Genomic DNA, 25,315 nt, shown 5'->3' with positions numbered 1-25,315 from the left:
TTTAACTTTTAAAGCAATTGCTTCTACACTTAGAGAATATTGGTCAGTGTCAACCTGTTCCCTGTAAAATTCATCAGCCACCAGTAAGTGGTGAAATTATAACTCATCCCTTGTTCCCATCAAAGCACAAACAGAAATGAAAATCAGACAGGTCGCAAAGAGGTCCCCTAATAACTCAGCTGGTAAATTTACCATTTAATATAGAACTGAACCATACAGACCAGGAACATTACAAATTTAATCCTTGATCTATGCCGAGTTCAATTATCTCATTTTGAGTTGGCAGCAGGGGCATTCTAATTAAACTCAGTGAACCTGGTATAGTGGGGGAATGGTAGGCAGGGTTCCTGCTCCTCATCATTGTTTAGTGCCTCCTTGTGAAAAATGCACCCGTGTACAACATCGGGAACAGTGTTCAGTTGAATAATCTATTGGCACTTAATGTCTAGGCTCATATCTGGCTGAGGACTGAGGGCATCCATTACATGTGAAGCACCACCCCAGCATAAATCAGCAGCTTCAGGAGAGATGGGGGGGGGGGAAATTGATTGAGAAAAAAGAAACAAAAAGGTCTTGAACAATGTTGCTTATTCGTTTACAGTGCACTGTGAAGTAGGCGAGTGGAGTGCGTGGAGTCCCTGCACAAAGCGAGGGAAGACATGTGGTTTCCGGAGAGGCAGTGAGTCAAGGAAGCGAGACATTGTGCAGTTTCCTTCAGCACATGGCAACCCCTGTCCAAAAACCACCGAGACAAGGAAATGTACTGTGCAGAAAAAGCGATGTCCAATAGGAGAAAGAGGTAAGAGGATCCCTGTAAGAGTCAGCCCAACTCCCAAGATCAGATAATGGGCCACCAAAGTAACTAACTCCATAATGTTATAATATTAGAACTACAAATGCCTCAAGTAACTGAGCCTCCCAATGCGTGGTACCAATACTGTTACCAGTCATTAATATCAGGACTGCATGCTGCGCTAACTATAATAGTTAACTAGGAAAGTGACCATTTGCTTTTTCATTTGAATAAGTAGTAAATTATTACTCTTTTAATATCTAATTGCAATGCTTTCTGTACTTTTGCTGATGAAAGACCATATAATCTCAGGTTTATGGCAAACATATGTGCAATATTACGCAAAGTAGGAATCCTGTTGAAGTGGCCTGAACAATATCTGAAGTGACTATAAAAAACTGCTGTAATCAACAAATTACTAGCTACGAGCAATCAATAACACATGTTACATCTGTACTGGAAGCAAACACTTTAGTGAAAGCAGACTACTTACATCATGCTTCTCTGAATTACCAAAACACACTTTGTTGACTTTATTCCAATAACTCAGGGTGGTTTTGTTGCATACCAGTGCCTTATTTTGTTGTGAAAAATAGGGCTTGAAGTAGCTTTTGTAAGGGGGATCCTGAGGATCAATGCAGGAGCGAGCTGACAACTATATTTAAACATTGGTGTCACAGGATTTGGAAACACTTTTTTTGCAAGCTAATGGTCTAGAAACTGGCAGGCAATCCCTGCGCCGGAACAGGTAGACCAGAGGCACACCCAATATTGGGTCTCATTTACATGAGACTAGCAGCACATCAGCAAATAGAATTTGAATTTTGGGCCATTACATCATTGCAGCAGCCCTCAGATAGGCCCTGGGAGGGGGATGCGATAGGGAGGAGACCGAGAAGGCCCCTCCCTATCCTGCTCCCCCCGGCTCCACATTCAGGTAAGCTTTTTAAAAAATGTACTGTTTTGGTGGCGATCTCCAGGACCCCTTAAGGACCTCTAGTTAGGCCGCATGTGGACTTGGTTATATTGAACACAGCGGGCCCGGCACCGGCAGCATTCAGGGCACAGCAATTTCAGGAAGGGGACCTGAAACAGGTGTTTGACTCCTTATTTGCATATTTTAAAATATTACCTGGTTTTATGTTATTTTGATACAGAAATACCTGATGCAAGCTGGATTAGTATTGCCAAGTATAAAATATTTTAAAGAAAAGGGTATATAAAAACCTTTAATGTTTGAATTTAACAGCAGGACCTCGTTAGAATTTTCTTACTCTGTTTCCCGCCCTGCAGCCAGCCAGCTTGAGAGGCTGGCCAGTTGCCGGGCGGGAAAGCCTGCAGTTGGAGACAGTCCCTAGCAATCGGAGAAGATCGGGGGTTGGCGGGGGGGTTGGGGGGGGTGGCAAAGCATGGCAGCAAGGTGGAAAGGAGGGAGAGATCGCAGGGAGAAATCGCGGGTGAGGGGGTTGAAGATCACGTGGGTGGTCTGCTAGTCGCAGGAAGGGAGAGATCGTAGGGGATGGGGGAGAGATCATGGAGCGAGAGAGCTTGCAGGAAGGGAGAGATCACAGCGGGGGGGAGATCATGGGGATAAATCGTGGGGGTCGTCTGAAGATCACAAGGGTGGGAGGGTTTCTAAAGATCATGGTGGGGGGTCAGACGGTCGCAGGAAGGGAGAGATCGTGTCGGGGAGGCGGTGGCGAGGAGAGAGATCACAGGGAGGGGGAGAGATCATGGGGAGGGAGAGATTGCAGGAAGGGAGAAATCGCAGGAAGGGAGAAATTGAAAGAGAAAGAGATTGCGGAGGGAGAGATCGCGAGATCCCACTGACCCTACAAATTCAGCAGAGCCAGCACTGGAGGTCACCAGCAGTTGTAACCATCAGGATTGCGACATGAGCACTCATGTTCCTCCTGGCCCACAAGCAGTACTGGAAAAGTACTTACCTGCTGGATCAGGCAGCTCCAGCCTCCCATTAGCTGCCGGGTTTCCAGAGCCCCAGGAAACCTGGCCTGCAGCCGTTAAATTAAAATGGTTCTCAAAATCTGAGGAACAGAGCCTCAGTTAAATATTATAATAATTACTGATCCACCTCTCCAGAGCGATTTCCTCGGACGCCCCCAAACCCAACGTGGGGAGGGGGGTTAAATGCCCTCCAATATGTCTGAAGCTTTTCAGCAGATCTTACTTCAGACAACTATTTGGGTGTCAGAGTTAAAGTAGGACATTCTACTCGTCATTGCTCAGTTTTAGGCTCAGATATGTCAATTAAAAGGGAAAAATGGCAGTGGAGAAAGATCAACTTTCTAAATGACCTTTCATTTAGTTTTACTTTTTATTTACCTGTGAGTTTGTTGACTTCGCTTTAAGTGTATCAGAAAGCATGCCTGTTTGAAATACATTTTGCTACGGAATGCAGAATTGCACTAAAGCTCGCCTGTAGTGTACTATCAGAGTCTGTACAGCTTTATTTCAATGGAATTATACCTGAGGTTAAGTTATTTGCATTAAAGTGTGGCTGCCTGAGCTCATTTTGATGAAAACCATATTAAATCACATCTTGTACTGAAATCAGAAAAATGGAAGCTTGCCAAGGTGGCAAAGGGAGGGGATTCTTAATTTGTAAAAGTAGTTAATGTCTTCAGTACAAACGAAGGAAGTCTGAGCATGCATCTGGTCCCTGCCAAATGTATAAGTTCAGGAAATGAGAGAAGAAAATCTGGATTTTCTGGATCAAATACATAGTATAAGAATCTGTATTTTGTAATAATATAAGACTCCTACTGTGTTCCTCAACCCCAGTCCTTCTTGCTGATAATCAGAATGGGATTAATTCAGAACAGTTTAATTCATACTTTTTTTTTACACTCAGAGCTAAATCCATATAATAGGTACAGCAGTTCAACAATTGTACACTGCGAGGCCAGAGGAATATGCCGACACATTTGTTTCCTCCAACACTAACTTATTATTTTCTTTGTAAAATAATTGCGAAATCTCTATCAATTGAAAAGGACCTCCGAGTAATAACTTTAGGGCTCTCAATTAGAAACATCCTGCACAATTGATTGCTTTGACAACACCAGAAATAATTCATTTTTATTATAGATTTGGTGATAGACTTGAATTCTTCTGCTTAGTTTATTGCAGAGACCTAACTATGCCCACCTGTGCAAATTTCACTAGTACAGGAACATCCATTGAAAGTCTCTGGTATCCCTGAAAATATCAGGATGTTATTAAAGTTCGTATTTTGTTTCTTATTACTGCAGAGTGAACTACTGAAAACCTTAGGCTTGAAATTTTTCGGGTCACGATCCTGGCAGTTACAACCGATGGTGACCTCCAGTGCTGGCTCTGTTGAGTCTGTGGCATCAGTGGGAGGGCATGCTATTTGCATGGATCAGGCTTGTGCACTTCAGCTATTTCTCTGGTGCCTGCTGGCCCATGCCTGTTGGACACTCTGGTGCCTGTCCATGGGAGAGGAGGGAAGTAGGTGGGGGGGTGTGAGTGGGGGGTGCCCAGGCCATGATATCCTCAGGCCACTGAGCAAAGGAAATGTTAAATAAGAAAAGTTTTACCTCTTTATGGGCCCAGTCCATTTGCTTGTCCTGGACCCCAAGAATGAAGTCCACATACTCCCTTGTGGAGGCTGATACACCTGTACTCACTCACCGTGGCAGCCACCATACAAATACCAGATCCTCGCTGAGGTTCAGGAGCAGGAACTCCTGGCTTAGGGACCCCCCAATGGTGGCTCCATCTAAAGGCCATCATTTGCTTTGTAAGTGGCAGATGGAAGTTCCATCTTTTACAAGACATTGTGGAAACTCCAAGAAATGACTGAGAACCAGCACAACTGGATTCCTGAGTGTTCCATTGGTCTCCCACCAGAGCTATGGTGGAAGACCACTGGAACTCTCAAGGAAATTTGGGGCCTATGTTTCTTGACATTCATGTACTCCAGTGCTCCAGGGCAGTACTGAGGGAGTGCTGCATTTTTGGAGGTGCCGGCTTTCGGATGAGACGTTAAACCGAGGCCCTGTCTGCCATCTCAGGCGGACATCAAAGATCCCATGGCATGATTTCAAAGAAGAGCAGGGGAGTTCTCCCCAGTGTTTTGGCCAATATTTATCCCTCACTCAACTTCATTGAAAAAAAATCAGATTATCTGGTCATTATCACATTGCTGTTTGTGCACAAATTGGCTGCCACGTTTCCTACATTACAGCAGTGACTACACTTCAAAAGTACTTCATTGGCTGTAAAACGCTTTGGGATGTCCTGAGGTCGTGAAAGACGCGGTATAAATGCAAGTCTTTCTTCTTTTTCTTTTACTGTATGCTGTGGGGAACATCTTTATAGTCTCATAGTTCCTATTGACATGTTGAATCAAATCCAATTAAGAAGAATTGGGTGAAAAGTAAAGAACTTCTGTTCTAACATTTCACTCAACAACTGGTCTATGTCTGTTATATGTGAGGATAAAATCTTAATTAGTGGGAAGGATTAGTGATGGATGGATGCTCAGACTGTTCCATGTGGAAACATACAGGTGATGAAGCTACAATGGGAATTAGAAGTGTAATAGTACAGTCCTTGAGGTAAGCCAACTTTATTTCATAAATTCACGTTCATTTTACGCAAGCACAATCCACAGTAATGACTGTTATCATTTAAGGGATATTGCTTGAGAAGCCAATTTTGCTAAAGCCAATGCACTCTAAATGTGGGTGATAATGAATTGAAAAACTTTGCAGAAGTAAACTTCAGAGATGTCTGAAGCCCAGCCGAAGCGAGTGAATCCATTTGGCAGTAGTGTAGAATATAAATCTTAAAAATGTAAAGCCCATTCACTGAATCCTCCTTTAGGAGCCTGAATGCTTTTAAAATGCTCTGTATAAGATGAGCTGACATAGGAAGCTGTAGTTATTTTTTTCCTGGAATTCTAATGTTACTAATCTGCAGTAAATCTAGTTCAGAGCAAGCTCAGCATAATTTATATGATTCATTTGAGACCTTCTGAGATTTTGAACCAACACCAGTTGAAATGATTTCAAGTCTAGTACATGTAGAGACACTCTGGTAACCCCCAGTGTGTACACACTCAAAGCAGCCAGCACACAGTCTCATTGGAAGTGTGGACTTTTGACGGGAATCACTTTAACGATTAACAAAAACTAAGATGCGTGTACTAAATGTACTTTATGTCAAGCAGTTTTAATTGAGTTCGGTCCCAAATTTAGAACTAATCCATAATCAAAAGGCTGATGTAAACATGGCTAGCGCAACTAATGATGCCATTTTTTACTGCGCAGACCATGTTCTAACTTACCAAAGAAACTAAAGGAACAGGGACTTGCCTGGTCATAGCCAAGTTGCTGCTTAGTAATCTAATACTTTTTGATAAAGATTGTAGATTACTTGCTGCCACAATAAGATTTGACAAATGGATCCCTGGCTTATATTCCTAGTACTGTGTCAAATACTGCTGGAAGAGGCAGGGAAACCAGCCAAGAGCTCTCAAACCTCAGAAGTCATACATTAAGATAGATCCTATTCAATCAAAGAAGGGTGTAATATAATGCAGCAGCCTATAAAATCATAATAGTAAGAAATTACAATTTCATTGTGTAAGTTTGAAATATTATGAATTAAATAAAAACAGCCACTGGCAGAGTTCAGCTGAGTTATTTCCCAAAGGTGCAAAAGAAAGTTAATAAATCTTGCAGCTGCAATGCCCAGTGTTTAACTTTTTTATGGTGTAATTGGCAATGAATTGTAAAAATACTAAAGGGTGTTTTATGTCTGTAATTTAACCTTTCTGTGGTGCAGTTCTTGTCTTAAATTTCCCTTCAGTATAAAAGAAAAACATCTGAATTCCCAGGCGAGACCCTGGTCCAGTCAAATTATGACTAGGTCAGAGTGCTTGCAGGCTGGAGCTGGGGTATGCTGGTAGCGCTGTGCAGTATCGCAGCTGCAAGCATAGGTAATGGACACCAGTGTAGTTAATGACCTTTCTCTCATGATTATCCAGCAGGCTGCAGCCTTTTAAAATTAACTCAAAACTAATTACTGTATCCTTTGAGCTGTAGTGTTTATATTTCACATACGCTGATGGGTCAAAGCTTGAACTCACCAAAAGTGAACTGCATACAATTTAAACTCAGCATGTCCTCAGGGTTCTGCTGTTTACCTCGTATTATTTTTGTCAGGAATATGCTTTATTAATTTTGGTCTGGAACATTTTGTTTTAAGCATTGAATCTAATTATCTGAATAGCCACTAGACTGGAATAGATCTTAGTGGAGTATTTCTTATGGGGGGAGGGAGGGGGGTCAATGTACTAATTCTTTTTCCCTTGACATTATATTCTAAACTGTAATCGTGCAGGGTGCCTCTTAATCCTTTGCTGTGTTGAACACTTCCAAGGTCCCTAAAGTTATCCATTACATGGCGAGTTTTGGTTTTCTGTGTCTTGGCAAACCATGCAAAAAGGAAGTTGAGACCTAGCGCTTCTAAAATGTTTCCTTTATACTGTCAAGACTGCAAGGGCTGGGGTCACAAACATGGCAGGATGCTAACATTTTTGTTTGTTAAATTTGTGTTCCTGAAAAGGGTGGTGCAAGGCCATGAAAACCCTCAGTGAAACATTATGCATTGGAAAACTCAAGAAATCACTTTTTATACCTATTAAAACCATACTGTGTTAGCAGCAGAGCATCTGTACCCTAGAACTCTCTGGCTAGTAAGGTAGTGTTTAGAACCAGGGGCCAAAATTCTTGTCTTCATTAACTTTAGCAAGAAACGAGACATGGATAAAAAGTGACAGAATTTGCAAAGAAAGCGCTTTGACCATGTTTAGGGTTTCTCTAAGAATTCCCAACCGAGAAAAACCTCAGTGAAAAGGAACAAAAAAAACATGTTGTGCTTATTAAGTCCAATCCTGATAAATGTGCACAATTACACAGTATTGAAGGCTCTTTGGCAAGTGCATATTTAACATCAGATCTTACCTGTTATTGGACAACTAAATGTTTTGATATATTGCTATAGCAATCACAGTGTAGTACAGTGGCGTATTCTGTCCCACCGTATTGGTGCAGCATGTAATGCAGCAGTAATTGCTGGATTTCTCTTAATGGAGGAATAGGAGTGGTTAGGGCATAGGCAATATGCAATTTGATCAGCTTTGACTACAGGGTAGTACTCTCACCTCTGAGTCAGAGGGTCGTGAGTTCAAGTGCCACTGTGTATAATCTAGGATGACCATTCAATACAGTACTGTGGGAGTGCTCTATTGTTAGAGGTGCCATGCTTTTCATGAAATGTTAAGCCGACAGCCCATTTTCTCTCTTGGGTAGACATAGAAGTTTCCAAGGCACTATTTGAAGAACAGAGAAGTTCTCCTGGTGTCCTAGTCAACATTTATCCCTCAATCAACATCACTAAACCAGATTATCTGGTCATTTATTACATTGTTGTTTGTGGAAAACGTCATTGTCTGTGAAGTGCTTTGGGACATCCTGAGGACCTGAAAGGTGCTATTAAAATCCAAGTTTGTTCGATAATTCACACCAGGAGCAACCTGAGGCAGTTGGCTTACCACAACATAGTCAACTATTTGCATGGGAAAGGAACTGTGCCTGAGCAGAACGGGTATGACTGAGGTATGCCATGTGGTCAAAAAACCTGCAGAGATAAGTCAACCATCCCCCTGCACTACCAGTGGTAGTGAAGGTCACAACTGTCTTGAACTTTTATGCTATAGGTCCTTCTATGCAATCACAGGGGACATCAAAGAATTCAGCCACTTTATCATGTGCCACTCTGTTAAGGAGTTCACTACCCTGTTTCATCACACACATGCCTGTCTACATTTCAGCATGCAGATGTGTGGTGAAACAGGATCACAAAAAATCCTGGCTTCCCCATGGAACAGGACATCTTTGACTACACACATGGTGCTAGTCATATGCCCACAACCAACCCCTGGGCATACCTAATAGAAAGGGCTATTATTCAATGCCCCAATAGTATGCGATCTGATAGAAAATAACGCATGTCAATTCATGCTTCCTGTGAGGTACACATGATGCTTTTGTTTTAAGGCAACTGAAGATATGCTACAGCTCTTTCAAGGAGAAGGAGGGTAGTTTGCCTAGCTGCTCAGGATTATAAGTAATGCACTGCAATCATGGCTGATGACACAGCTGTACATCTCCCATACCCCAGCAGAGAATAGATACAACAATGCACAAAGGCAAACAAGCCCTTCATTTGTGGTGGTAATGTAACACTTCAGATGCTTGGACTAGTCATCAGGGGGAGAGGCTTACAATATAAAGAAAACTTACATTTATATAGTGCCTTTCATGACCACCGGATGTCCTAAAGCACTTTACAGCCAATTAAGTACTTTTTGAAGTGTGGTCACTGTTGTAATGTAGGAAACGTGGCAGCCAATTTGCACACAGCAAGCTCCCACAAACAGCAATGTGATCATGTCCAAATAATCTGTTTTTGTTATGTTGATTGAGGGATAAATATTGTGCCAGTACACCGGGGATAACTCCCCTGCTGTTCTTCGAAATAGTGCCATGGGATCTTTTACATCCACCTGATAGAGTAGACGGGGCCTCGGTTTAATGTCTCATCCAAAAGACGGCACCTCTGACAGTGCAGCACTCCCTCAGTACTGCACTGGAGTGTCAGCCTAGAATTTTGTGCTCAAACCTCTGGAGTGGGACTTGAACCCACAACCTTCTGACTCAGAGGTGAGGATGCTACCAACTGAGCCATTGGCCAACACAAAATATGGCCAAAGAAAGTCAGCAAGCTTACAGTAGCATATACTGAAGGCTCACAATATTCATATTGGCAGCGGCCTCAACGTGAGCTTGGATGAGGAGCTGCTCCAAGAAATTATTGCAGCTCTGGTGTGCAATACCAGATTAGCCACTGCACCAAAAGAGACAGAGAGACAGGTATATGAGGGTCTTGTTGGCCAGTTCTTCCAGTAAGCTATGAAATTAAGAAAGAAAGAAAGACTTGCATTTATATAGCGCCTTTCACGGCCACCGGACATCCCAAAGTGCTTTACAGTCAATGAAGTACTTTTTGAAGTGTAGTCACTGTTGTAATGTAGGAAATTGTTGACTATTATATTCTATTAGACATATTTACAACCACAGAACTATGGCCTAGAAATTCAGTTGCCTTAGCGCCGCTTTTGAGGCGCTAGAGGGACTAGCGCCAGAGTTATGGCCAGTTTAAAAATTCCCTGGGGCCCTAAATCGGCGTTGCACCGGTAGCGCTGCGCCGGCACCGATGACGTCATCGGTGTGCGCAGCGTCCCGGTTGCCGTGGTAACCCGCCCGAACTCCGAAATTGAGTTGCGGCCGCCTCACCCGTGGCAGCCGCAAGCAACGTTCTGTCAGAGGGCCTAGAAATTCAGTTGCCTTAGCGCCGCTTTTGAGGCGCTAGAGGGACTAGCGCCAGAGTTATGGCCAGTTTAAAAATTCCCTGGGGCCCTAAATCGGCGTTGCACCGGTAGCGCTGCGCCGGCACCGATGACGTCATCGGTGTGCGCAGCGTCCCGGTTGCCGTGGAAACCCGCCCGAACTCCGAAATTGAGTTGCGGCCGCCTCGCCCGTGGCAGCCGCAAGCAACGTTCTGTCAGAGGTGCCTTACTCCAGTTTGTGCCAGTGCATTAAAGGCCCCGCGGCGGCCGGCCACTTTCCCGCCGGCCGCCTAACCGCAGCTCCCTCCCCGGACTTCTCCCCCCCCCCCCCCCGGAACAGATGCAAGCCCGGCACTTGTCCGAGGTGCCGGGCTCATTTTTAAGCTGATTTGCGCGGGCCGCGGCCGGGTGCAGGCAGCTCCTCCTTAACGGGAGGAGGAGGCCTGCACGTCCCCAGCCTGCCGCACCGCATCGGGTGCCGCAGCGCCGGAATTGCGGCGCGAAACGGCAGTTAGCGCCGATGTACCGCCGCAAAGACCCTTCAGTAGCGCCGGCAGCCGTTTGGGCGCGGCACTACTGAATTTTTGGCGCGCGCAGGGGGACTTAGCGCCGGCACTAACTTCCGGCGCTAAAGCCCTGCCTACGCCAGAACCCAATTTCTATGCCTATATGTTTAATTTTCTGCACAATAAAAGAATGACAGTGTGTAAAATATAATGAAAGTGTATTATTTTATTCTATTTTATTACATGGAATGTACGTGTTTAATGTGTTCTGAACGTGAATTTAACCCTTGTGCATATGAACTTCTGTGAGCTGGTTCTTGTGCTGCTCTGCTACTACATACTCCCCTAGTTGAGGGATTGTACCAGTGGCTAGCTCCATTGCCAACTGCTAAGCCAAAGAGGATAAAGAAGGCCCACTACCTGTAAATACAAATCCTGCTGGACCTGCCGTGGCCTTTGCTGGAGTTGGTGTAGGCTGATGGCTTTCACGGGGCTAGGTGATAGCACAGAACACTCACTAACATGAGTGCCGACCAGCTGCTCCTGTGCTACTTCAAACATGCTGCTGCTGGAGAGCATCACCTCAAGATACTCATTAACCTAACTGAGCATATAACATGGTGTATATGGAGATTCCAAAGCCTCCCCTCATGGTTACTTGTAACCATTCTCCAAAAGAGTTGAAGCTGGCTGTGACTGCTTATTTGGGTTTAATTTCCTCTGGTAATGCATTACTTAACACGTTTGTGTAAAATTCTTTGTGCACTATATGTTGATTTTAACCCACGCACTATATGTTGATTTTAACCCACTTCCTTTAAATGCGTTTACAACTGTGTTCAAATAATGCACAAAAAATTTTTATGCAAATACATTAGGAAGCATACTATTAGGGGAAATTAAGCCCTTGGAATGTGGACTTCAAAGCCTACATAACAGCAGTGAGAACATTCATGAGAGATGCTCTGATGTGCCAAATAACTGCCTGAATCCATGAGGTTACAACTTAAAACTAAAGGCTTTTATTAAGTAAGAATCTTGGCATCAGGTTAACACAGGGCAACCATCATTCATCACCGACCCAGCCCTTATGAGTAAAACCCAGCTCTTATAAATAAGACTCACACCAATCAGGAGGATCCATAAAGGCGGAGCTAGGGAGGAACATTAGTGGTTACACCTGTAAAACATTTACAAACATGAACAAGTACAACAACAGACAATCCAGAACACAGAGTTATTTCATCACATGCTCCTACTCTGTCTTTTTGGATGAGACGTTGAATCTCTCAGGCGGATGTAAAAGATCCCATCACACTTATTTCAAAGAAGAGCAGGGTAGTTCTCCCCGGTTTCCTGGCCAATATTTATCTCTCACCCAACACCACTTAACCAGATTATCTGGTCAGTATCACACTGTGGGACCTTGCTATGTGCAATTGGCTGCCACGTTTCCTACATTACAACAGTGACTACACTTCAGAGGTGATTCATTGGCTGTAAAGTGCTTTGGAGCATCCTGAAATCGTGAAAGGTGCTATATAAATGCAATTCTTTCTTTCTTTCTTGGTATGTTTAACCATAGTCAAAAGATCTTGCAGCACGTGACCCCAGGGATTTTCTTACTTGCGATTGGGCCATTCTCTTAATGCAATTACTCCACAGTTTCAATGATTAAGTTTGGTAGGTTTGTACTGATTAAGTTGCTCACTGGCCACTTTCTTGAAGGTGCTAAAGCATCGTTACTGCTGATATATCATGACTGGCTGATATTATTACCAACAAAGACTTTTTCACAGGAAATGCAAGTTTCAATTGTTTGTTCCCATGGTTTCATAATAGTTCATGATAGATTAGAAAAGTAGGCCTCTCTTGTATTTTTTTGCTAAAAGAGGAATTTCAATGGCTGTATGGTAATTGGGAATGGTAGCATAGAAGTTATGTTACTGGACTAGTAAGCCAAAAGCCTGGACTAATGATCCAAGAAACTTGAGTTCAAATCCCACCACGGCAGATAGGGAAGTTAAATTCAGTTAATTAATTTAAATAAATTAGGAATAAAAAGGGCTAGTATTGTAATGATATCAGCAAATAGTGATGGTATTTGCCTGTTTGATTATGATGCCTTACCAGCATAGTTGCCTGATTGATTACTTATGCCTGACCAGCAGAGGGCATGTGAGAGACAAGCAGTTTAGTTTTACTTTCGTTTTAGAGGGATCTCTAAGATGGTGTCTCCTGTAAATGCTGTTAACTGAGTTGAACATACTTTAGATAAAAAGTCATTCTCTTTCATAAATGTCTCGTCATTGAACCCACAAAGAAATCGATACATGGTGTCAGAAGTGATTGAAAGAGATGAAGAGGAAAAATCTGAAGTTAAATCAGCTCTCCACATATTAGCAAGCCAAAAGAGAACATCGTTACTTACCATTGGAGAATAGCTAACGAAGTGAAAAATGGAAGGTTTACGCCCACCGGCGAAGCTTCAGTTGACAGGTAATGTGGCTGAAAATTGGAGGAGATTCAAACAACGTTTGGAGTTGTATTTATCAGCAATCGGAGCTAACGAGAAAAGTGATAAAATGAAAGCGTCAGTGTTCTTACATGTCGTGGGTGATGAAGCGCTGGAGGTGTATAATAACTTCACATTCGCTGCTGATGGAGACAAAATGAAGTTGGATAAAATAATGGAACAGTTTGAGGCCTACTGCATACCTAAACGTAACGTGACGTTTGAGAGGCACAGATTTTTCACGTGTACAGAAAACGGGAGAGACTATTGATCAGTATGTGACTGAACTGAGAAACCGAAGCAAAACGTGTGAATTTGGGGGACTGACAGACTCGCTGATAAAAGACAGACTGGTATGTGGTATTCCAGATAATGGTCTAAGGGAAAGACTGCTAAGAGAGCAAAATCTAGACCTGGGAAAAGCCATAGCACTGTGCAGGGCTACAGAGACTGTGAAGTTGCAGGTAAAGGAGCTGTTCAGTGACAATAGCTGCAACGTGGATGCAGTGAGTAAGAACGGACACAAACCGTTTAACAAAAAGAGCGCCAATGTGAAAAAAGAGGCGTGGCCAGCGAACAAAAATGAAAGGGGCAATCGAAAGTCATGTAGTCGGTGCGGTACACAGCATCCACCAAGAAAGTGTCCAGCATATGGTAAAAAATGCAATAATTGCAACAAAAACAACCATTATGCCCGTTGCTGTAAGAACCAAGCGCAACAAAGCAAGGTCCATACAGTAGATGAAAGCGAGATAGAGGAGTTCTATGTAGATGTTGTGTCTGAAAACAAAGAAGAAAAAAGAGACTGGATATTGACACTAAAAGTGAATGACATACACATTCCATTTAAATTGGATACTGGAGCACATGTTAATGTGATATCAGAGACTGATTTTAAGAAAATTAGACCCAGACCAAAGATACATGGAATCAAAGTGAAAGTGACAGGATACTCAGGTACTGATATACCAGTGAAAGGAAGATGCATTGTCAAAGTGACACACAAGGACAGAGAGCACACGCTAGCATTAATCGTGGTGCCAAAGGATGTGCAGGCCATACTAGGTTTAATAGCCTGTGAGAGACTGAACCTGGTAAAGAGAGTCCTCGTTGTGGAAAGCGAAGGAGAGACAGTCTATGATGAACTCATGAAAGAGTACAACGACCTATTTCAGGGTCTAGGCTGCCTTCCAGGAGAACACACGATCAGAGTAGATAAAAGCATGCCAATGGTCATACATCCATGCAGAAAAGTTCCATTTGCTCTTCAAAAGCAACTGAAGGCAGAGTTGGACAGGATGGAAAGCCTGAACATGATTCAGAAGATAGATGAGCCAACTGAGTGGGTGAGTTCCCTCGTCGTTGTGGACAAAAAGAATGGAAAGCTCAGAATTTGCCTGGATCCAAGAGATCTAAACAGAGCAATAAAGAGAGAGCACTTCAAGCTTCCTACACGTGAGGAAATCATGTCACAGTTTGCAAATGCAAAGTATTTCAGCAAGTTAGATGCATCATCAGGATTTTGGCAGATGAAATTGGACGAGGCAAGTTCAAAACTGTGCACATTCAACAGTCCATTTGGCAGATACAGATTCCTAAGGTTACCATTTGGCATAGCCTCAGCTCCTGAAGTGTATCACAAAACTATCCATATGATCTATGAGCACCTGGAGGGAGTTGATACATCAATGGATGACATCATAGTATGGGGAACCATGAGAACTGAGCATGACGAGAGACTGAAAAAAGTGCTGGAAGCAACAAGGAAAACAAACCTGAAGCTGAATAAAGAGAAATGCCAGCTCGGGGTGACAGAACTGACATTCGTGGGAGATATCCTTAGCAGTGAGGGCATCAGACCAGATCCCAGAAAGGTGTCCGCCATTGAGAATATGCCAAAGCCACAATGCAAAAAGGACGTGCAGAGGTTTAATGGAATGATCAACTACATGGGTAAATTCATATCCAACCTCTCAGAAAAGATGGCGCCACTGAGACGACTAACTGAAAAAAACATAGAATGGGAATGGAATCATGAGCATGAGAAGTCATGGAGCAATCTAAAGAAACTGCTCACAGAGGAACCAGTTCTGAGGTTTTATGACCCAGCGAGACCCATCAAGATATCATCAGATGCATCACAGAGTGGGCTCGGTGCCGTTCTTCTGCAAAAATATGACTACTGGCAACCTATTGCATATGCATCGTGCTCAATGACAGACGCGGAGACGCGATATGCTCAAATAGAAAAGGAGCTGCTTAGCATCACATACGCCTGTGAAAGATTTCACCAGTTTGTGGCAGGACAAGCAATCAGTGTAGAGACTGACCATAAGCCCTTGATTGCATTGTTCCAAAAGCCACTAAATAGCTGTCCGCTTAGAATACAAAGAATGATGATCAGGCTGCAACGCTATACACTGAATGTTGCGTATACACCGGGTAAGCTGATGTATACAGCAGACACGTTGTCCAGAGCTGTTGACCCAAGTGAGCCCGCAAACACCACAATGGATGAAAAAGTGAACGCCTACGTGGACATGATCACAAGTGCACTGCCCATAGCAGATGCAAAAATGGAGCTCATAAAGACTGAGACAAACAAAGATGAAACAATGAGACGACTGAGGAAAAGCATCTTGGATGGATGGCCCAACATGAAGCAAGACTGCTCACCTGACATGGCAGAGTACTGGAACTGCAGGGCGGAACTATCAGTGGTCGAAGACATCATCTACAAAGGAAGTAAAATAGTTATCCCAAAGAGTCTGAGAAGAGAGATGCTAAAAAGGATCCATGGAGGACATCTGGGAATCGAAAAGTGTAAGAAAAGAGCACGAGAGGTGATGTACTGGCCACGAATCAACCAAGATGTGACAAATGAGGTGTCAAACTGCACAATATGCCTGAAATATCGAGCAAGCAATCCGGTAGAACCACTAAAGCCACACCCAGCGCCAGACAGACCTTACCAGAAGGTAGGCACTGACCTATTTGTATGTCAAGGGAAGGACTATCTTGTAGTCACAGACTATTACTCCCTGTATCCAGAGGTTTGTAGACTGTACACCACCACTGCAGATGCTGTGATAAGATGTATGAAAGCCATATTCTCCAGACATGGCGTGGCAAGCGAGGTCTTCACAGACAACGGACCCCAGTTTTACAATGCAAGTTTCCGACACTTTGCCAAAGAGTGGGACTTTGTCCACACAACGTCAAGTCCTCACTTTCCACAGTCCAATGGACTAGTGGAAAAATCGGTCCAGACAGTGAAAAGACTGATGTACAAGGCAAAAGACAGTGGAACTGACTTCTACCAAAGCATGCTTGTATACCGCACAACGCCGCTCGAGTGTGGTATGTCACCAGCCCAACTCCTTATGGGACGTCGGCTAAGGTCAAACCTACCCATCCCGGAGAACCTCCTGAAAACAAAAGAGGGGGAGAAAGTGAGGAAGTTCAAAGAACAACAGAAAGAAAAGCAAAAGTACTACTATGACAGAGGAACACAAAACCTACCTGAACTCCACACTGGTGACCAAGTAAGGTTCAAAGACAAAACAAACATATGGACTCAGAAGGGAACTGTCCTGAGTGAAGTTCAACCAAGATCATACACCATTCAGACAGATGAGGGTGCTGTTCTGCGAAGAAATCGTCGAGATCTTCTCATGGGACCAGCCACAGCAGGTCAAAAGACTGATACTGTTGAACAACCTGATCACACAGCAGGTCAAAAGACTGATACTGTTGAACAACCTGATCACACAGCTGAGAAACCATCATCTGAGGCAACAACTCAGATTCAAGGACAATCAATCAGAAAATCCTCAAGACGCGTGAAGCCTCCTGAGAGACTCATTGAGCAAATTTAAGGACTATTGTTATAGAAGGAAGTAATGTTATCTTATTCTTTCTTCAAGTTCTAGTGTATTTACATATTTCATGTGAACACACAAAGCAAGGTTAAAAAACCTTGATCATGATAATGATAATGTAAGTTCATTAAGTGTTACAGTTAAAATGCAGATTAATACAAAGAAAACATGTTGTTAGTTCAAAGTAAAATACTTTTGTTTTAAGAAAGGGAGATGTAATGATATCAGCAAATAGTGATGGTATTTGCCTGTTTGATTATGATGCCTTACCAGCATAGTTGCCTGATTGATTACTTATGCCTGACCAGCAGAGGGCATGTGAGAGACAAGCAGTTTAGTTTTACTTTCGTTTTAGAGGGATCTCTAAGATGGTGTCTCCTGTAAATGCTGTTAACTGAGTTGAACATACTTTAGATAAAAAGTCATTCTCTTTCATAAATATCTCGTCATTGAACCCACAAAGAAATCGATACAAGTATCAGTAATGGTGACCATGTCACTACCGGATTGTCATAAAAACCCATCTGGTTCACTAATGTCCTTTAAGGAAGGAAATCTGCTGTCCTTACCTGGACTGGCCTGTATGTGACTACAGACCCACATCAATGTGGTTGACTCTTAACTGCCCGCTGATATATCAAACCGCTACGACAAAGTTACTGTGGCAATTAGGGATGGGCAATAAATGTTGGTCTTGCCAGGGATGCTAAAAACCTGAATTTCCTCCATTTGTAAAATAAGATTTTCAGTCTATGCTGACTGAAACCTGTAATATCTTTGGCTGAAAGCCAGTCCATAAACTAGTGCAACTGTGTGGAACATATAGACTTCAGAGAAGTGAGCCACTTTCCCCCACCTCCTGAAGCAAATATATGAAGATCCTAAATAATTTGCACTGGAGTAACTTACTAGCTAAACTGAAGTTACAGAGTTACAGCTACTTGATAACCTAAATGCAATGTATAAAGCACTGACTTAACACCACCAACACATTTCAGTTTCCATAACAAAAGTGGCCTAAAGCATTAATAATGAACTGATTCAGAGGACTGTAAGTGTGTTGCTTTCCAGTGATCTGTGAATGTCATGACAATCAACCCCCCATCTATCATCAAAGGGCATGTGCCCTCTGCAATTGTCTTAGAAGGTCACTGATCACAGTCAAAAATGCTGCTGAAGACAATTGCCTGGCTTGTTCCAGCCGATTTGATGTATTGCATTCCCACTTAAACTGCTGACAGAATTACACTGCCCCTGTCATAAGGAAGATAAAAAAGAAAGAACTTGCATTTATATAGCACCTGTCGCAACTTCAGGGCCTCCCAAAGCACTTTACAGTCTATGAAGTACTTTTGAAGTTTAGTCACTGTTGTAATGTAGGAAATACGATAGCCAATTTGTGCACAGCAAGGTCCCACAAGCAACAATGAGATATTGGTGGAGGGATAAATATTGGCCAGGACACCGAGGAGTACACCCCTGCTCTTCTTCAACTAGTGCCATGGGATCTTTTACATCCACCTGAGAGGGTTTAATGTCTCATCTGAAAGTCTCACCTACAACAGTGCAGCACTCCCTCAGTACTGCAGTGAAGTGTCAGCCTAGAATATGCACTCAAGTCTTTGGAGTGGGACTTGTATGAACAACCTTCTGACTCAGAGGTAAGAGTGCTACCACTGAGCCAAGGTATGACAAAGCATGGTGATTTATCCAACCTTGATTGAAATATATGATATAATCCAGTTTTCCCAATCCATATTCTATTCTACAGGAATAAATGCTGACGTGATAAATTTGATTACCAACACTAATTATGCATGACCAGAAAGAGTCTACAGAATTTGTTTACAGAAATGTAATATTGCAGCTAATTAAATATGCAAATTTCTACAATCTATATAATATATTAAAAATATCTTACACCTGCATGCACATCCCATCAATTGTTTTATTATAAAATCGTATATATACATTTATAGTGGAAACGCCCTATGTAAACGTATCATGCTGTAATGACACCCTGCGGCCAGGGGAAGTGCTACATCACTTCTACTGGCAGGAGGGTATTATTACAGCATGACAAGTTTACATAGGCCATTTCACTTATTAATGTGGACATAGGAAATTATAATGGAAATATAAAAATAAGGATAGAATGTATTACTTTAAAATGGGAACTGATTTATGTCTGTGTGCCCTAGTCCAATTATTCCTGCCCTGTAACCCACTTTACGTGAAGACTACACTTGGTCTTGACTTCCCTTGTGCAATGCCATAAGAGATTGACTGGTCAGAAAAACATATTCTTACTAAGAATGAGTAGTTGTGGAAAAACAAATAAATGAAGCAGTATGCACATATTTTGATTTTAAAAACGTCTGTTCTTTTGGATTGGAATTATACTCTGTTTAAGATTAATATATGATGCGAGTAAATGAGAATCATACATTGCCAATGTGTGTATAGGTTAAGGATGCAATTATCCAGATTCCACGTTACCTTCCTGTGACGCTAATACGAGAACCAAGAAAGCTTGATGCGAGACATAATCAAAGACTATAATTAATACGATGTGGACCATTTGCTGCAGTGCATCATCAAAACTGAACTGAGAATGCAATTGGGATTAAAAGGCAATGCTCCAGGATGTGGAGGTCATGATTAAAAGTGTGGCAGGATCTCTGTGAATGAGGAACAGGATGCTTCAACAGAAACACTTCTAATTGTAGCATTGCACAGACTGGGATTCTGCAGATGTTAATAGGCACTTATCTTTAAATTGTGCTGTAGTGTATACTGACTGTCTTGGACTCTGTACATATCCTAACATGGTACTTATGTTACAAAGAAGCAGGATAGGAGATAAACAGCAAAGTCATTCAACTATATTAATACTTTGCTCACATTTCCAAAGGTTTTTACATTTTTTGTGCAAATTGTGCTGGTGAGCACATTTATGGTTCAACCCTGTACCCTCAGTGTGGCCTAGATTTCCCAATTGGCATTAATTTTAAACTGGTTAATGCTAGCATTAAAATAACACCAATTTGAAAATCTAGATTGTATATTTGCACTATTTTTGAGCAGCATTGGGTAAGTAGAGAAAAGGCTCCTCATTGGGAATCTTTTCAAACACTTTGCAGAGCATTATTATACTAATAGTTTCCATTTTTCCTCCCTGTTCTCCCTCATCTCCCAAAGCTGCCAGAATCCCTTTGATAACTTACCCACATATCCATCCTTCATGTGTGAACCTGGACAGTGAGTGTCACAAGGCTATTAGCCATCCAGGGCATCACCGCCAAGCCTAATCTTAGCCTGAAAAGCAAACACAAGTACTAGGCAATGGAATTTCCCTGATAGTGCTCTGGAGTGGGATTTATTTCTCTAAACAGGCCAGAAACAATGAAGACTACTGTTATTGCCCTATGACTACCCCAGCTAAGATCAGCTAACTCAGCATTGATCAGGAAGCAAACCTAGGACCCTCTCAACGCAAATTCCTCAGTGGCGCATCATGAAGTGATTACCCACGGAGTCATTGGGTGAGCCAGTTCACACTGCTTGTGTTGCACCACTTTTGAAGCAGGCTGAAGCTCAACCCCACAAGCAAAAACTACAAGAAAATTAGAATGCAACTGGAATAATGTCAGCATTTTACCCAGGATGGCAATATTTCTAATTATTAATATTTACTTTTATTCAGGTAAAGAGAATTCCCATTCATTATAATTTTAATTTAAGACAATAGCTCCTCAGGCTTCCAAGTCACTGTTATTTGTATACAGTAGTATGTGCCTGATTGCCTAGGTAAATCTGTGACATATTTTTACAAGTTTGCAAAAATATTGAAGATAACATTTTGGGAAAAGACAGCAGAAAAGTGCATAACACAACCCTAACTTGCATGCAAAAATACTTTTGGAAAATAGGGCCCTTTGTGCATAACAGGATGTTTGTATTTTGATAAAGTGTCATCTGGAATATTATCTAATTCATCAGGGAAGCCGTTTCCTCAGCAGAATCTTATTGTGTTGACAAGTTAAAGAAACACAGACTGTAAACGGGTTTAAACTCACCGCTACATTGGACAGCAGGGCAGTTAGGGTGCCTGCGCTGCAATGTCCTACATATCATTGAGCAGAAGGATGTAGTTGACGTGCTCCTGCTCCTTCATGCAGTCAGTTCCAAATCTCTGTTGTATCTCCAAGGGTGAGCACTGAATAAGAGCTGAGCAAAGATTGAGGATTCGACATACTCCTTATGTCCAATACGCCCTCTGCCCACTCCGAATTATCTTGCATTGTTTCCGCATGTGAATGATGCAAGTTCAAATAAGGTCGATTAGAATTTAGTTGGATGGAAATTGAAATTTGCTTGACTAAAATTCAACAAAGATTTGACAGAAGATGTTTTCTAGTGTACTACATGTATTACTCTCTGTAAGTTTCAAAAACAAAACACGTGAAACTATAAAAAGAAGAAATACTGATGGGATTTACAAAACATATTACGTAGTCCCACATATACTATAGACAATAATTTGTTTGGATGCAAAAAGAAATCAGCTACATAATTTTATATATAAGGTATAGGGTTGTTAGTAGTCTCGTACATCCTCATTTATTGGGATTATTACATTCCATATCGGTGCATAGGGATGAATAGTAATTTTTGTTACATATGCGTTTTTACCTAAGCTAAATCAAAATGCGCAAGATGGTGCTATATATAGATTCAGTTAGTGCTGTGAAATATTAATTTAAAACTTCAGAAAATTGAGGTAATATCTTCCCCTGTTCAAAAATTGGGAGAATGACCACTTTACTTCATAATCCATAATCTACTAATTCAGTTGCGTTATGGTGTTTTTGGAACATGAGAATTCTTTGGAATACAACTTTATTGGTGCAAGAAAAAATAGGAGCCAATCCGAATGCAGTTGTGATACTGATCATTTAATGAACTTGAAGCAGCTAATGTGCTACACAACTATCATAATTGTCAAAAAGTGAATTAATCCATCTGTGGATTGTTCGATTTTGGAGAAATTGGCTCAACAAAATTTGAGAAAGGTCTGTTTCACACACCACACTCTGGGCATTCAAATAAGGTCAGTTCTGGAGAACAATTTTTGGTGGGCAGAGCAGCTTTCAAATTTACAAATAAAGCAACAAGCAGGGCAGTGTTTCACTGAAAGAGTGAACATGGTGTCAAAAGACCAGAGGATCTGGCAGAAGAAATGCCAAGACTTTAAAGAAAAACACAAAAGATAAGACATCAATATTACTGTAAAGTAACAGTACAGGACTTGTATGGATAGTTCTTAAAGATATATGCAAAAAAGCTGTACTTATATAGAAAAATATTAGCATGAATGTAACAAGTAAGACAATCAAAGCAAAAATAACAGTTGTACAAAAGAAAAACTTGAATTTATATAGCGCCTTTCACGACCACCGGACGTCCCAAAGTGCTTCACAGCCAATGAAGTACTTTTTGAAGTGTAGTCACTGTTGTAATGATATTATACATCCCATGATTCGAGGAAGTATCTTCCATGGGTCAAATCACTCTTTCTTAATCACTATTGTTCTTTATGTTTCAAAGCTAAACTTGTACATAATTGGAAGTTGCAGTGTGTTAAACCCCAAGATCCGAAACTGCTCAATCTTTATGATAATGCTATATAGATCTGTTAGGAAGGGAGAGCTTGGAAAGTGTGGACTCTGTGGAGATTGATGGAAAGTGTGCAACATGTGGTATGTATTATATTATTCAGATTTCAATGGTCTGCAAGATATGTTTTTTTTATTCATTCACGGGATGTGGGCGTCGCCGGCAAGGCCAACATTTATTGCCCATCCCTAATTGCCCTTGAGAAGGTGATGGCGAGCTGCCTTATACAACTGAGTGGCTTGCTAGGCCATTTCAGAGAGCAGTTAAGTGTCAACCACCAAGCTGTGGATCTGAAGTCACATAGGACAGCAGATTTCCTTCCCTAAAGGACATTAGTGAACCAGATGGGTTGTTACGACAATCCGGTGGTTTCATGGTCACCATTACTGATACTAGCTTTTTATTCTAGATTTATTTAATTAACTGCATTTAAATTCCCCAGCTGCCATGGTGGGATTTGAAATGATGTCTCGTAGATATGGAACAGGTTCATAGACCACACTTTGTGGCAAGTATACTTGAAGGGTGCCATGGAATGCAAAACAAGGCAACTCTCCTCTATGCTTTTGTATCCAGAAAAGGATAGCTCTATTATCAATGCATATCCAGGTTAATCACAGATACAGGTAGCAATTCTCTGCAACTCACCAATTGTGCATGCAGGTACTCACCAGTGCTACTTCTTAAGCAGAGGAGATCTAGTAGTAGGGCACATGCACAACTAGCATGACATTCAAAACACACAAGCGATAACACAGCACGACTATTGCACAATTTTTTGGAGGGATAAGATTCTTCAGACCAATGCTAAACATGGATAGATAATCCATTCGTGCCTTCTTCTGACTTTACCACTTTTTACTGACATCACATTGTTCACTAAAATTAGGAAAGAGGAAAAGATTGCCCAAAACTCTTGAAAAACATAGGGCTAAATTCTTGTCTTTAGCGCTCCCAGTACAGTGCTTCATACACGAGGAGCATTAAAGATGAAAATTTACCTAGAATTGTTTCTTTCTTCCAAACTGAGGGTAGGTATTTTTATTCAGTGGGCTGAACTCTTAATTCTGTTTACAGGTACTTCAGATTAATATTGGTAAACTTGGCCTGTGGTATTATGTACTTGATATTAATGCTCCATTATCTCCAACAGAAATAAGAGTGCAGCCCTTTGAATATTGTGTAAATAAAACGCCTAAAAACTGTACAGCACTCTTAAAAAATTATAAACACTTTAAATTCTGAGGCATCACAGCTGCCTGTTTGGAAATTATTATTCATAAACTTTATTTAAATTGTGCCTTTTTATGTCATGTTACAGCTGTTCCCTGCCCTACTGACATTTCATTCAAATAAATGATGACAGATATCAGCCGCTCGCTATAATGCTGTCTCCAGTGTAAGACATATTGTTTATGAGGATCTCTAATTTAGAACAGTACAAAATACTTGCCTAGGAGAGCAGTATGCATATTATTGGACATTCTAGGTGGAAAAAACAATAAACCTTCAAGTTTGTATTGCCGGGAGCCCAACCTAGCGTCTACAAATGTCTCGCAGAAATGGGTCACTGAGATGTTGTGCAGTTATTTTGTAGTAATTTTTAATGATGCTTTGAAGCGTGCAAATCTGGAATGATTTACAGTGCGGAGTACGGCTTAATGCTTCTCTTTCTTAATGAACAATTCTAGGACTGAAACGTTAAAGAAGTGTTTTCTCAATAAGTGATTACTGAAATGTTTTATGATCTGGCCTCTGACCAGTCACCCAATCATTTTAATTTTGGGGCTTTGTCTCAGAACTGAGAGTCTCCCGTCAGTTCAGAGAGTGGGGTGCACTGTAAAATTTAAGGGCTTCATTTATTTTATTTCCTATAAGTATAAGTGTACAAGGTTGTGCTCATGTGTAAACCTGCAACTTCTTTGCCCTATTGCTAAAGTGAGGCATAGGGTGTATTTCTGGTCCTGGGGATCAAGCAGAAAAGCTGGAGCATGGCAAGCGTAACATTGGTTGACTATCTGTTAGAACAAACTCCCAAGATTTTCTAGATTGGCCCTCATGAATTATTAATTGTGAGCTCATCACCCATATTGCACTGGTGATGGAGATTAGCAAAAGAGAGCATGAAATAGCAATACGTCAGCAGCCCTTAAAGGGCTAAAAGTTAAAGGGATGCAGATACTTAGAGGCTGAATATTGTTGTAGCTGAAAAGAATGTATATATATTTTTCAGACTTTGCAGAGGTTATATGGTGGCGGGGGTGCGGGGGGTAGCTGGCAAAAACCAAAGGCTGGCAAAATAATTGTGGAGACAGGTAATGGAGTTTTTAGGCACATGAAGGAGCAGCATAACATCTGCACCCTATGGTTGAAATGAAGGCACTGCTTCATGAGATGGGCATGAGGAGAGTTGCCTTGTTTTGCATTCCATGGCACCCTTCAAGTATACTTGCCACAAAGTGTGGTCTATGAACCTGT

At 41.7% G+C, this 25,315-nt stretch overlaps 1 protein-coding gene across 1 annotated transcript in view; it reads left to right on the top strand.

The window, feature by feature from the left end:
• rspo3 (R-spondin 3) overlaps nucleotides 1-25,315 on the top strand; it is a 94,262-nt gene that overhangs the window by 34,282 nt on the left and 34,665 nt on the right. The window contains exon 4 of the mRNA XM_085997191.1: nucleotides 602-799. Coding sequence (XP_085853317.1) covers nucleotides 602-799 — 198 coding nt within the window. The remainder of the gene's footprint in view (nucleotides 1-601; nucleotides 800-25,315) is intronic.

This window comes from Somniosus microcephalus, chromosome 9 (genome assembly GCF_052327205.1).
Source record: "Somniosus microcephalus isolate GS21.2 chromosome 9, FLI_Smic_1.0, whole genome shotgun sequence".
In the NCBI taxonomy this organism is placed as follows: Eukaryota; Metazoa; Chordata; class Chondrichthyes; order Squaliformes; family Somniosidae; genus Somniosus; species Somniosus microcephalus.
The sequence above is the reverse complement of the archived record's forward strand: the minus strand, read 5'-3'. Positions and strand labels throughout refer to the sequence as shown.